Genomic DNA, 15,291 nt, shown 5'->3' with positions numbered 1-15,291 from the left:
CAATATAAAACAGGTTCAAGAACATAAATCCAGTTTATAAATAATGCATAAAGAGTTGCAAGAAAATCCCACAGTTAACACAGTTATCACTCACCCTCCACGTTGGAGTGTCTTTCTCAATACAGTCCTCTCCTGTAGCCGTGCTCTCTTAGGGGGATTCCTATGGGTCTCTTTTTTATATATATATTTATGCTGCTGATATGTCAATTGGAGGATTTGAGGGGATTTGAAGTTGGGAATGGTGTAGTTTGGAGGTAGTATGGCTGCATTCCCCCCCTCCACCAGTCCACCAGCTCACCCAGATGCCGAGTGTTGGAGCGTCAAGCTGACAAGCAGTCTCTCCTCCTGAAGCTCCCAGGGCTCCTTTGCGGCTGCCCACGTGTCTTCGCCGCTGCGTCCGTCTCCCTGGCAACCCTGCTCCTGCTCCTCCACTGCAGCCGCCGCGAGGGTTCCCAGTGGACCTCCCGGTCGTCTCTCTCCGGGATCCCGCCAGGCTCCAGGCTCGCCACCAATACTTATTAAGATAGTTATTAAAGAGGTTATTAAATACATTAACGTGTCACCCAATGTATGGTCTCCATTCAGTAGCCAAAAGAGGCATACAAAAAAGGAGGGTTGTGAAAAGAGATTCACAGAAAAGCGGCTACATAATGAACAGAACGTGACACTAAGGGAATAATTTCCAAAAATTATGCTTTATTACACACAAATGAATATGACATATGGGCATTCGCCCTGGTTTACCATCACCTCAGTATGAGACAATACACACAGACCTAAAACCATTTAAAATGACACAAAGACCGGTCTAAATGTATGTGTAGCAGGGAAAATGGCTACATGAGTCTAGTGTCCCTGCAACACAAACACACAGGTGAACACTTCCCCAAGGAGGTGTATCCAAAAATTATGCCATGGGCATACCATAATAGAGGATATAAGGGATTAAACAGTAACCATAATGGCAAATCCCTATCAACAAATCCAAAAAATTATGCTGTAGATATATATATCACATGTATGCAATGGAGCAAGCACAATATGCGTCAAAAAGGAGAGTAGCAGGCCTCAGGCCTGTATGAAGGAAGACATAAATGTCAAATATATTGTACAATACATTCCTGTGCCGGCACAAGTGGTTGGGGCCCATTCATCTGTAATATAGATAGCTGTTTCCTAGAGCTCTTGAATGGGAATATGCCCCATTTATTTCCAGGATGGAAGAAAAGATGCACACAGCAGCACTCTGCTTAAAATGGTTTCTTCACCACTACACGTGGACTATACACCACTTTTTGTAGGAAAAAACAAGACACATCCCAAAGACTCTTCTGCCTGTTGAAATACATATGGTATGTCTTGTTTCCTATACAAAGAACCATGATGTCCCCATCCTGTAGTGAAACAAACAATATGTGGGAAGTCACTGACAGAGCTCACACTCTATAGAAGATATATAGGTCATATAGATCACAGAGGACCAAATATCTAATGTCCTGCAACAATCCACTCACCACCTGTGCTATGGATAACGGGAATGAAAGAGAAATCCTTCATAGGTACTGCCATACAGGGCCAAGGCGGCCAAGGAACCACCGCTGACATCCGCCGATATACCGCGGGTTCCAGCCCCTTCTCGGCGCTTGTGCTGCTTAGGCTTGCCTCATGGCTTGTGAAGATGGCTTCCTCCTTATGGGTCAGCGTGCGTTCCACCTAGTGCGCATGACCGGAAGTGACGTATCTGACGTATGACGTCAACGCGTTTCGCCGATGGGCGTATCTCACTCAGCTTCGTCAGGACCAATGAAACAACCGCATTTCAATTTCCTATTTATAGTGGGTAAAGACCCACCCATTTATGCAAAAAGCCAACCTGCAGTTATTCCTAATGGAAGAAAGAAAGGGCTAAATACTTAGCACAGCTGCTGGTCATTATTGAATATAATTAAAAAACAGATATCCGGAGACAACAGAGAGGGGAGAGACTTTAGCAATTTTGACGATGCATATATTGATCAAAAAATCATGAATTAAATATATTCGTCAACTAAAGCACCCATCACATTCTAACCAGAAGGTGGCGATATTAATCAGAGAATCTACAAGTCTATCCACTGAGTCAAATTATCAAAGAAACCCCTCTGAATTACCATAATATACCACAAGATGGCAATATAACCTGAAAATTCTCATTAAGGGTCACTTCAACAGAAATACCCCAATTTTTAAATATCCATCCTATGGTATGATTATTATTAAAGAAAAAAGGTACAAAGAGAGAAATTAGCTCAAAATACCGTCCTGATACATATGGTTTGGAGCTATATTTAAACTCATAACTTGAGATCATCCATATTGTTTTAGTTGTTTCCATATACATACATACTTTTTAAGGATTTAAGTGACATATTAGTGAAAACAAAAATCCCACAAATTAACCACCACATGGCAATAATAAAGTACATGGCTATAGCTATTTTTCCAAAAATACTTGGAGATCACATTCCACATTTAACCCCTTAGGGTGCAATGTATCAAGTTTATATATCCAATATTTTTCTTTTTTAAGCAGTTCTCTGTCAAAATCACCTCTCCTCTGTGGAAAGTGCAGTGCATAGAAACCTTTCACTTTCGTACCATCCAGTTTGCCTCCATGATATTTAAAGTAATGTTGGGCAAGATTACTATCAGGTTCATTAGATCTAATATCTCTAAGATGTTCACCTATTCGTACTTTAAGTTGTCTTTTGGTCTTACCTACATACATCTTTTTACAGGGGCAGGTTAAGATGTATAATACTCTTACTGTAGAGCAATTTATGAGACTCTGAATTTTATAATGAGTATTATTTCCTGAATCATGAAAGGAATCCGTGCGATCCACATATTTGCAAATTTGACATTTTCCACATTTAAACATCCCTTTAGTACGTGATTTTAACCATGTTGTTTGTTTTAATGGTTGATAATCTGAGTGAATGAGAAGATCACCAAGATTTGGTGCTCTTCTCGCTACCATCTGGGGGCGTTCGCCTACAATCTTACTCAATCTGGGGCATTGAGTCAAAATCTTCCAATGTTTTTCTAATATCAATTTTACATCTTGCCATTGGGCTCCAAATTGGGTTATCATTCTAACAGGTTGATCACTCAAATTGGCCTTCACATCCTTTTTAGAGGATAATAAATCCTCGCGGTCAGTTTGATATGCCCGTCTCCGAGCATTTCTAATTTGGGAATGGGAATATCCTCTTTCCCTAAATCTTCTATAGAGGTCCTGGGCCTCCATCCTAAAGTCATTGATATTTGAACAATTTCTCCGACATCTCAAAAACTGTCCCACTGGAATCCCTGAAATCAGTGAACGCGGATGATAACTTCTTGCCTCCAATAGGGTGTTGGCGGCAGTGGGTTTTCTATATGTCTTTGTAAGAAGTCTTCCATTTTCAACTCTAATCTCCAGATCTAGAAAAGAGATACATCTTTCATCAAATATATATGTAAGTCCAATGTTAAAGGAGTTCTGATTAAGCTCTCCCAAAAACAATTTTAATTCCTCAGATGTTCCTCGCCATACAAGGAACACATCATCTATATATCTTAACCAGATCTGGACATTTGCAAGAAATCTTGATGATCTAAATACAACCCGCTCCTCCCAAAACCCTAAATGGAGACATGCATAGGCCGGAGCCCACGGTGCTCCCATACTGGTACCCCTAGTCTGTTGATAAAAGGTATTATTAAATTGAAAAAAATTATGTTTTAATGCAAATTCCAATAGCTCACTGATAAACTCATTCTGTCCCCCCGACGTAGGATATGTTCTGTCAAGAAAATAAGAGACTGATCTCACACCACATTCATGTGGGATAGAGGTGTAAAGTGATTCCACATCTATACCCACTAGAATGGCATCATCATTGATAATCATATTCTCAATTTTCGCCAACACATCTTTAGTATCCCTTACATAGGAGGGAAGATTAGGGACCATGTCTTTAAGAAACAAATCTATATATTTCCCTGTTTTATCTAGGGGGCCATTAATGGCTGAAACAATAGGTCTACCCGGAGGATTTTCCTGATTTTTGTGTATTTTGGGGATAATGTAGAAAGTAGGGTGATTAAATTCTTCAGTTCTCAAATACTCATATTCCTTTCTAGTTAACAGACCAGCTTCCTTTCCTAATGTTAAGATGGAATTTAATTTTTTAACCACCATATGAAAAGGATTCGTAGTCACTTTCCTATATGTGGATGAATCACTCAATAAGCGTTTCACTTCCCTAACATAATTTTGTTCATTCAAAATCACTACATTACCCCCTTTGTCACTTCTCTTAATAACAATATCCTTGGTCTCTTTTAGTTCTTTAAGGGCTTTCCTTTCTTTTTTGGTAAGGTTATCACCAATTGGCATTTTCCACTCAAGATTTTTCAAATCATCAGCAACAAAGTCTAGAAACGTCGATATCCTCATATTGGAACGAATTTTCGGCATTTTCGTTGATCTAATGTTCAGATCAACCTTTCTAATTATATCACTACAATTATCAAGATCAATATCACTTTCATCACCATCCTCATTTTCCTCTATGAGAGATATCTAAAAGAGACCAAGGATATTGTTATTAAGAGAAGTGACAAAGGGGGTAATGTAGTGATTTTGAATGAACAAAATTATGTTAGGGAAGTGAAACGCTTATTGAGTGATTCATCCACATATAGGAAAGTGACTACAAATCCTTTTCATATGGTGGTTAAAAAATTAAATTCCATCTTAACATTAGGAAAGGAAGCTGGTCTGTTAACTAGAAAGGAATATGAGTATTTGAGAACTGAAGAATTTAATCACCCTACTTTCTACATTATCCCCAAAATACACAAAAATCAGGAAAATCCTCCGGGTAGACCTATTGTTTCAGCCATTAATGGCCCCCTAGATAAAACAGGGAAATATATAGATTTGTTTCTTAAAGACATGGTCCCTAATCTTCCCTCCTATGTAAGGGATACTAAAGATGTGTTGGCGAAAATTGAGAATATGATTATCAATGATGATGCCATTCTAGTGGGTATAGATGTGGAATCACTTTACACCTCTATCCCACATGAATGTGGTGTGAGATCAGTCTCTTATTTTCTTGACAGAACATATCCTACGTCGGGGGGACAGAATGAGTTTATCAGTGAGCTATTGGAATTTGCATTAAAACATAATTTTTTTCAATTTAATAATACCTTTTATCAACAGACTAGGGGTACCAGTATGGGAGCACCGTGGGCTCCGGCCTATGCATGTCTCCATTTAGGGTTTTGGGAGGAGCGGGTTGTATTTAGATCATCAAGATTTCTTGCAAATGTCCAGATCTGGTTAAGATATATAGATGATGTGTTCCTTGTATGGCGAGGAACATCTGAGGAATTAAAATTGTTTTTGGGAGAGCTTAATCAGAACTCCTTTAACATTGGACTTACATATATATTTGATGAAAGATGTATCTCTTTTCTAGATCTGGAGATTAGAGTTGAAAATGGAAGACTTCTTACAAAGACATATAGAAAACCCACTGCCGCCAACACCCTATTGGAGGCAAGAAGTTATCATCCGCGTTCACTGATTTCAGGGATTCCAGTGGGACAGTTTTTGAGATGTCGGAGAAATTGTTCAAATATCAATGACTTTAGGATGGAGGCCCAGGACCTCTATAGAAGATTTAGGGAAAGAGGATATTCCCATTCCCAAATTAGAAATGCTCGGAGACGGGCATATCAAACTGACCGCGAGGATTTATTATCCTCTAAAAAGGATGTGAAGGCCAATTTGAGTGATCAACCTGTTAGAATGATAACCCAATTTGGAGCCCAATGGCAAGATGTAAAATTGATATTAGAAAAACATTGGAAGATTTTGACTCAATGCCCCAGATTGAGTAAGATTGTAGGCGAACGCCCCCAGATGGTAGCGAGAAGAGCACCAAATCTTGGTGATCTTCTCATTCACTCAGATTATCAACCATTAAAACAAACAACATGGTTAAAATCACGTACTAAAGGGATGTTTAAATGTGGAAAATGTCAAATTTGCAAATATGTGGATCGCACGGATTCCTTTCATGATTCAGGAAATAATACTCATTATAAAATTCAGAGTCTCATAAATTGCTCTACAGTAAGAGTATTATACATCTTAACCTGCCCCTGTAAAAAGATGTATGTAGGTAAGACCAAAAGACAACTTAAAGTACGAATAGGTGAACATCTTAGAGATATTAGATCTAATGAACCTGATAGTAATCTTGCCCAACATTACTTTAAATATCATGGAGGCAAACTGGATGGTACGAAAGTGAAAGGTTTCTATGCACTGCACTTTCCACAGAGGAGAGGTGATTTTGACAGAGAACTGCTTAAAAAAGAAAAATATTGGATATATAAACTTGATACATTGCACCCTAAGGGGTTAAATGTGGAATGTGATCTCCAAGTATTTTTGGAAAAATAGCTATAGCCATGTACTTTATTATTGCCATGTGGTGGTTAATTTGTGGGATTTTTGTTTTCACTAATATGTCACTTAAATCCTTAAAAAGTATGTATGTATATGGAAACAACTAAAACAATATGGATGATCTCAAGTTATGAGTTTAAATATAGCTCCAAACCATATGTATCAGGACGGTATTTTGAGCTAATTTCTCTCTTTGTACCTTTTTTCTTTAATAATAATCATACCATAGGATGGATATTTAAAAATTGGGGTATTTCTGTTGAAGTGACCCTTAATGAGAATTTTCAGGTTATATTGCCATCTTGTGGTATATTATGGTAATTCAGAGGGGTTTCTTTGATAATTTGACTCAGTGGATAGACTTGTAGATTCTCTGATTAATATCGCCACCTTCTGGTTAGAATGTGATGGGTGCTTTAGTTGACGAATATATTTAATTCATGATTTTTTGATCAATATATGCATCGTCAAAATTGCTAAAGTCTCTCCCCTCTCTGTTGTCTCCGGATATCTGTTTTTTAATTATATTCAATAATGACCAGCAGCTGTGCTAAGTATTTAGCCCTTTCTTTCTTCCATTAGGAATAACTGCAGGTTGGCTTTTTGCATAAATGGGTGGGTCTTTACCCACTATAAATAGGAAATTGAAATGCGGTTGTTTCATTGGTCCTGACGAAGCTGAGTGAGATACGCCCATCGGCGAAACGCGTTGACGTCATACGTCAGATACGTCACTTCCGGTCATGCGCACTAGGTGGAACGCACGCTGACCCATAAGGAGGAAGCCATCTTCACAAGCCATGAGGCAAGCCTAAGCAGCACAAGCGCCGAGAAGGGGCTGGAACCCGCGGTATATCGGCGGATGTCAGCGGTGGTTCCTTGGCCGCCTTGGCCCTGTATGGCAGTACCTATGAAGGATTTCTCTTTCATTCCCGTTATCCATAGCACAGGTGGTGAGTGGATTGTTGCAGGACATTAGATATTTGGTCCTCTGTGATCTATATGACCTATATATCTTCTATAGAGTGTGAGCTCTGTCAGTGACTTCCCACATATTGTTTGTTTCACTACAGGATGGGGACATCATGGTGCTTTGTATAGGAAACAAGACATACCATATGTATTTCAACAGGCAGAAGAGTCTTTGGGATGTGTCTTGTTTTTTCCTACAAAAAGTGGTGTATAGTCCACGTGTAGTGGTGAAGAAACCATTTTAAGCAGAGTGCTGCTGTGTGCATCTTTTCTTCCATCCTGGAAATAAATGGGGCATATTCCCATTCAAGAGCTCTAGGAAACAGCTATCTATATTACAGATGAATGGGCCCCAACCACTTGTGCCGGCACAGAAATGTATTGTACAATATATTTGACATTTATGTCTTCCTTCATACAGGCCTGAGGCCTGCTACTCTCCTTTTTGACGCATATTGTGCTTGCTCCATTGCATACATGTGATATATATATCTACAGCATAATTTTTTGGATTTGTTGATAGGGATTTGCCATTATGGTTACTGTTTAATCCCTTATATCCTCTATTATGGTATGCCCATGCCATAATTTTTGGATACACCTCCTTGGGGAAGTGTTCACCTGTGTGTTTGTGTTGCAGGGACACTAGACTCATGTAGCCATTTTCCCTGCTACACATACATTTAGACCGGTCTTTGTGTCATTTTAAATGGTTTTAGGTCTGTGTGTATTGTCTCATACTGAGGTGATGGTAAACCAGGGCGAATGCCCATATGTCATATTCATTTGTGTGTAATAAAGCATAATTTTTGGAAATTATTCCCTTAGTGTCACGTTCTGTTCATTATGTAGCCGCTTTTCTGTGAATCTCTTTTCACAACCCTCCTTTTTTGTTCGCCACCAATACTTCCCTCTTCAACCGGGTGAGTCTCCGCTCACCCTCCGGTGCAGCTGGTCTCTCTGTGGGAGACACCTAGGGAGGATATACGGGGGAGGCTAACGAGGAGTGCTTACAGCACACTCTCTCGTGCCGCCATGTTCAGGCTCCACCCCCTTTTGTGTGTCTTGTACCATTTGACATCTTTAACTGCTCTGATCTTCCTCCATTTACCATTATGGTGGTGGTAGGCCCTCTATATAACTCTCCAATCCACCCTCTCATTCTATCTCCCAATCCTAGCGCTTCCAGGGTATCCATCATAAAACCCCAACTTACTCTGTCGAATGCCTTCTCAGCATCTATCGACATCAGCATCATTGGGGTTTTTCCTTTTTTACCTTCCTGGATGAGCAACAGTGATCTCAAAGCATTATCTCTACCCTCTCTTCCCGGGACAAACCCCACCTGATCTCTGTGTATCCACTCCGGCATCAGTTCTTTTAGTCTTTTTGCCAGCATCTTTGCAAATATTTTAGTGTCTACATTCAATAACGCTATTGGTCGATAACTTGCACATTGCGAGGGGTCTTTATCCTCCTTCTGTATCAGTACTATATTGGCCTGTAAAGATTCTCCCCTCATCTCCAACCCGTTCCCCAAGGCGTTCATATAGATCTTCATCTTGGGTATTAAAAGCTCTTTATATTTTTTATAATATTTTACCGTATATCTGTCCGGACCCGGACTTTTCCCTCCCGCCATACTTTTTAACGCTATTTCTTCCTCTAAAGAGTTCAGTTGTATTTCTCCTAATTTCGGTAGGCCTGCGTCCTCTAGGTATAACTTTCTTTTCCCTCTATTTACTGTTTCCGTTTTTTTAAACATGTCCTGGGGTGTGATAATATACAGGCCACTATAATACTCTTTAAATACTCTGGCAATATCCTTGGTTGAGTGTACAAATTCCCCCTTGGGATTTCTTATTTTCTCAATATAATTTCTATTTTTCTTCTTTCTTAAAGTTCTCATTAAATACTTTCCCGGCCTATCTCCCCATCTATACCTTTCACATATTATTTTATTAAAGGCTCTTCTTTTTTCTTCGTCCATTACTTTCTCTAATTCTTCTTTCTTCTTTATTAACAGCTGCATTATCTCCTTAGATCTTTCCCTTTTGTGCACCTGTTCAAGATCATATATTTCATTTAATATTCTGTTTGTCTTTTCTCTCCTTTCTTTTTTCTTTTTTGCCCGTATTGCAATGAGAAGACCTCTAATGTAGGCTTTATGTGCTTCCCACACCGTTGTAACCGACACATCCTCTGTCTCATTCTCTTCAAAAAACCATTCAATTTCCTTCTCGATTCTTTGTCCAGTCTCTTCATCCATGAGGAGTGTCTCATTCATCCGCCACACATATCCCTCCCTCTCCTCTCTGCCCCATTTTAACTTCATTGCAACCGGGGCATGATCCGACACAGTGCTTTCTCCTATTTTTACTTCCCCCACCCACTCTATCATTTGATGTTCTACTAATATGTAATCTAGTCTAGAATAAGTCTCATGTACATGCGAAAAGAAAGTATAATCTCTCTCCTTCATATTCCTAATTCTCCAGATATCCACCAGTTGACACTCATGCATCAGTTTCTCAAGGACTTGCTTTCCTCTCTCCGCACACCAGAGTTAGTGTCCATTCGCAGATCCATACAGAGGTTAAAGTCTCCCGCTACGATCATACACCCTCTTTTAAAATCCATCAATCTCTTCAACACTTCTCTCATGAATGTCTCCGGCTTCTTATTTGGACTGTATATATTTGCTATTGTGCACTCAATTCCCTGTAATCTACCTCTCAAAAACAGAAACCTTCCCTCCAGATCTGTTAATCTATCCTCTATCCTCCACCTCAAACCTTATATTTTTGGCAAAGCCCATAGCAACTCCTTTTGCTCTTTTAATTGGTGAGTCTGCATAAAACCATGTTGGAAAATATCTGGTCCTCAATCTAACCTTCGACTCTATCTCTAGGTGTGTTTCTTGCAGGAATACCACTGAAGATTGTCTATGCTGTAATTCTTTAAACAACCTAAATCTCTTTCCTGGGCAGCTTAACCCTTTTACATTATAGGTTATATATTGGATTTCTTCCATCTTACTCTTTTCCTCCTAACCCCTTTTCCCTCCTTGCTTTCCTCTTTCTTATTCCTATGGAGCGTTTTTATCCTACTAACTTTTTCTCCCCCCTTCTCCCCCCCCCCTATCTCCCCCAAATCTCTCCTCCCTCCCCTTCCCCTCCCTCCCCTCCACCCCCCCCCAACATCGTTGCCATCACTCCCCCCCTCCCACCCCCCTTTTTTTAGGCCTTCGCTTTGCCTAAGTATCATTTGTGGAAATAACGTCCACCTTTGATATTATCCTTAGGGCTACACTCCTCCCATGAACGGCCTCCCCTCCAACCAGATCTCCCCATTGACCCCCCTTCTACCTATACTTCTTAACAAAAGGAAGAGAAAAGAGAGTCAAGTTAGAGGGGTTATGGAGGAGACAGGCGACGGAGTGGGGGCAAGAGAAAAAAAAAAACACGCACATCTTCTCTCCCCTCCACTCCCACCGCCCCCCCTCCACCAGTGTCTACCCCTCCCCCCCCTCAATCCACTTCCCCCGGGTTCTTCTTCCCAACCAGTAATTTCAATTCTCTGCATTTCCAGTCTATCGCAAAAATTTCTTAAGTCCTCTGGGAACCTCAATTGGGCTGTTACTCCGTTTTTCCATCCTATTAAACACTCCGGTATCCCCCATCTATATTGCACCTTCTGTTTTCTCATCTTCTGCAGCAAAGACCTCAGAGCTCTCCTCCTTCGGAGAGTCTCCGGTGACAAATCCGCATATATTTGGATGTCCATTTCTCCATATTTTATTACTGGTTTTCCCTTAGTTTTCCTCCAGATTCTTTCCCTTTGCTGCAGTTCATAAAATTTAACAAGTATGTCTCTCGGCCTGTCCTTTTCACGGTTCCCCTGGAGTTTCCCGTTTCTAAAGATTCCTTCTATATCAGTCCTTTCCATATCAGAGTGTCCCGTTATAAAGTTCAGAATTTTACAAACCGCCTCTTCCATTAGTTCTCCTTTTAGGCTTTCTGGTACTCCTCTTATCCTTATATTTCTCCTTATTTCTCTATTCTTTTGAATTTCCGCCTTATACAGCAATTTTTCCTGAACTTTTTCCATATTAATTATCTTCTTTTCTAATTTGGAGATAATCTGGGTCTGATTTTTAACTTTCTGCTCCGTTTCCTCCACTCTTAACAGCAGCTGCCCCAGATCACTCCGAATATTTACCATTTCTTGCTTTATTATTTTCTCCAGATCTTTAAACATTTCTGTCATCTCTTTTTTATTTGGGATTTGTAGGTCATTTTCTGTCTCTGATATTTGTTGACTACTGATGTCAAGATCCATTAATTGTTTAGGACTACTTTGCATACTTAAATCTAGTTCTCCTTTATCAATTCTACTCTGGTGCCTTTCCGGGGTCACGTTTCCCTGGGATGTGTACTTTTTAATTGTACCCGTTTGGGTTCCTTTAGGCCCGGTTCCTTTTGCACTTTTATTTTTCATTTCTTCTATTTCTTTTATTTTTCTCACATATCTTGAATTTTACACAGAGAAGGAAGAAATCAGTATGATATGGAGATAGAGATCCCAGCCCTTCTGTTAACTTTCCTGTGTTTTTGCCTACATCTTACGTTCTTCTCCTTTATATTCTCTGGGGGCCCCCCCCCCCTTTTCTCTCTCTCTCCCCTCCTTCAGCTCGACACAGTCTCACCAGAATCTACACAGTTTTTATGTTTGAGGTCACAGCCGGAGTCACTCACCCTCCCTGCTCCTCTCATGAGACTGCTCCAGGCTCCAATTCTCCAGCAGATCGACACTCTTGTTCTCAGGGGGGCCCTCCAGGACTTTCCTCTGTTTTCTTATTGTGCAGGCAGTTCCTCCCAGTTCACCCCCACCGGACTCCAGCAGTGGCTAGTCTTCCAGAAGGACGGTATCTCTCCTGCTCTTCCGTCGGCCTGCAGCCGGCCGGCCGGCTTCCTCGCTCCCAGGAATGCACCACGGCCGGTCACATGTCCCGGCCGCGCCTCCCTGTTTCCCGGGAACCACGTTCAGCGTCCCCGTCCCTCTCCGATGATCTCCGCTCCCCAGCTCCTCCTCACGCAGGCCGCCACTCAGCCAAGGAAGCCCGCCAGACCGAGGTAGGTCTCCGGCTTCTAGGGCTCCATATTACAGGGGCATTTTGCGGATAGGTACAAGGTGGTCGGTCGGAGGGGCTCCGGCCGGGAGCTCCTACCACGAGCTCTCCGCTGCCGCCATGGTTAGGCTCCGCCCCATGTGATGCAAATTAAAAATTTTAACATAATTATGGTAAAACATCATAAAAGTGGAGGTTTTGACAGTGCAAGAATATTGCAGTTGGATTCTGTTATTTCTTGGAGTGCAGGGTGAATTCTATGATGTGCCAGGGTAGGTGTTCATTTGGTAGATGGGCTTTCACATGCGCAGAATATGTAATGATTTAAATGCTGATTAAAAGGTACCTGCATGACTACATGTCGATTGTGTGCGTGTATATGACTTGCTTTTAGTTATTGCACCCTGTATCTCTATAACAACCTTATCTGAGTGTGGGTCAAACTGTGAGATAAGAGGCTGAAGTGACAGGTGGTGGGCAGACTTCTGTATATTGTGGATCACATATGAAAGTGTTTTATGAATAGCAAGGAGTCAGAAACATGAAACACATTTGATGAAAGACTTTTTGAGATCAGTGTATAGACTTCACTTTATGATGTTTGTTTTATTTATGGATCTATTTATCTTTGTTATTTGGACATTTTATTTGTTGGTCATATTATTGCACTGCACTCTAAATTATATTTACTACTCTGACCTATACAACCTGAGCCAGGCAACTTGCTCATTTGAGGGAAGACAATCTTGGGTTGCATTAACACAAGATTTTTTGAAGAGATACTGCCCTAAACTCATCTCCAGAACTGACACGCGACAACTGGAGAGCTCTATATCAGAAGAGGAGCTAAAACAAGCAATCAAAAAACTCAAACAGGTAAAAGTCCTGGCTCCAGTGGGTTTACAGCAGCCTATTATAAAACCTCTTCTCGACACATTTACTGAATATTTTCTGCGTGCTTTCAATCTTCTTCGATGCCCCTGTTTCACAGACTGATGGAAGCGCACATTACGGTTATCCCAAAAGAAGGGAATGATGTTACATCAGTAGCCAACTATAGGCCAATCTTGCTCCTAAATTTAGATATCAAGATATTCGCACTAAAATATTGCCTAATCGCCTGTTGCCGCTACTTCCTTCCTTAATTGAAAAGGACCAGGTAGGCTTTGTCCCTGGTCGGGAAGCCAGAGATAATGCTATTAAGGCCTTGAACTTACACCATTGGCTCACCTCCTCGAAATGCTGCGGCTTCTTCATGTCCTTGGATGTGGAGAAGGCATTGGACAGGTTGGCCTGGGACTACATGGGGGCGGTTCTCCATTCCATCGATATTCAAAACCACATGTTTAGCTTCATTGTGTCCCTTCACATACTACACCAACTGCCAAAGTTCGAGTTAACCTGTCGAATGCCTTCTCCATCCATACCGGCACAAGGCAAGGATGTCCACTTTCCCTGATTCTCTTCGTGCTTACTCTAGAGCCACTCTAATGCCGACTTTGAGTCGATCCATATATTAAGGGTCTGACTGCCTCAAATCAAACTTACAAATTAGTGGCATTCGCCAATGACATATTACTTTTTCTCAGGGAACCTCACACTACCCTCCCAAAGCTCTTAAAAGATTTTGAGCTTTTCTGAATAATTAATCCAATTTAAAAATTAACTTTGCAAAGTCACACATTCTCAGTGTTACCCTCCCTGCAGAGGTAGTCACCCAATGCCAGAGTAATTTTCTGTTCAAGTGGCAGTCAGAAGTGATCACATATTTAGATATCCAACTACCCACCTGTCTGTCAGATCTGTATTCTAGAAGCTATCTTCCCATTCTCTGTACCATTTCTGATGACCTACGTAAGGGATAAACCTTTCTTTTCATGGTTTGGATGGGCAGCCATTTTAAGGATAAATATTCTACCGCGCTTTCTATACATTTACAGACAATCCCAATTCAGGTTCCCCCGAACCTTTTTTCAGATGTATAGGCACTCCTGTGTAATGTTTCTATGGAAACAGAAATGCTCGAGGATAAGCTATGAACAGCTAACTTTATCCGAGCTGAAGGGTGGGATAGGTTTGCCTGATCCCTCAACTACTGTTGGACATGCCACCTGTCCAGCATTGTGGACTGGAAAGTTCACAAATGATTGAAAGACTGGTTGAATCTTGAAGGCTCCTTCTTCACCCTCCCTCTTAGTTCAGTTCCCTTGATATCGCCCCACTATATTCCTACTGCTGTCCAAAAGCATGCTCTAATTGGTCCTACCCTACATAGTTTTAGGAAGGTCTGCATGAATTCCAGCTTTCATCCTTCCCAGGGCCCATGACACTAGTTCAATTTAACCAAGACTTGCCCCCTGGAATGTCCAGACAATTTCTTGCAGACATATGGCCATATGTCAACATTTTAGCTCATAATTTTTTCCAGAATGGTAAACTACTAGATCAACTACACAACTTCCTTCATGACGTTGATAACTCCTCATCAGTCTCTTGCTCTTTCACTCCTTTTGAATTTCTATGCTCCATATCCTCACCAGAGCAACATGTTATTTCTGCTGTTCATGATGTGTTCTTTCTTTCCAAACTTCCCAAATCGAGTAAAATCTGCCAGGCCTGTGAAAAGGATCTAAAACTAGAGTTGTCAACGGAGCACTGAGAACATATTTTCACT

General features: G+C 40.9%; 1 protein-coding gene across 1 annotated transcript in view; it reads right to left on the bottom strand.

Moving 5' to 3' along the window:
* Nucleotides 1-294: 294 nt before the first annotated feature.
* The window catches only part of LOC149459484 (uncharacterized), a 33,736-nt gene continuing 18,739 nt past the window's right edge, over nt 295-15,291 (bottom strand). The window contains exons 4-5 of the mRNA XM_089681030.1: nt 4,431-4,609; nt 295-514 (exon numbers count right to left, since the gene is read on the bottom strand). Of these exons, the coding sequence (XP_089537156.1) occupies nt 295-514; nt 4,431-4,609 (399 nt within the window). The remainder of the gene's footprint in view (nt 515-4,430; nt 4,610-15,291) is intronic.

Source organism: Staurois parvus, unplaced genomic scaffold, assembly GCF_062004578.1.
Source record: "Staurois parvus isolate SC_StPar_1 unplaced genomic scaffold, SC_StPar_1.0 ptg000257l, whole genome shotgun sequence".
Taxonomy (NCBI): domain Eukaryota; kingdom Metazoa; phylum Chordata; class Amphibia; order Anura; family Ranidae; genus Staurois; species Staurois parvus.
Note: the sequence above shows the minus strand (reverse complement) of the source record. Positions and strands in the feature narration are given on the sequence as shown.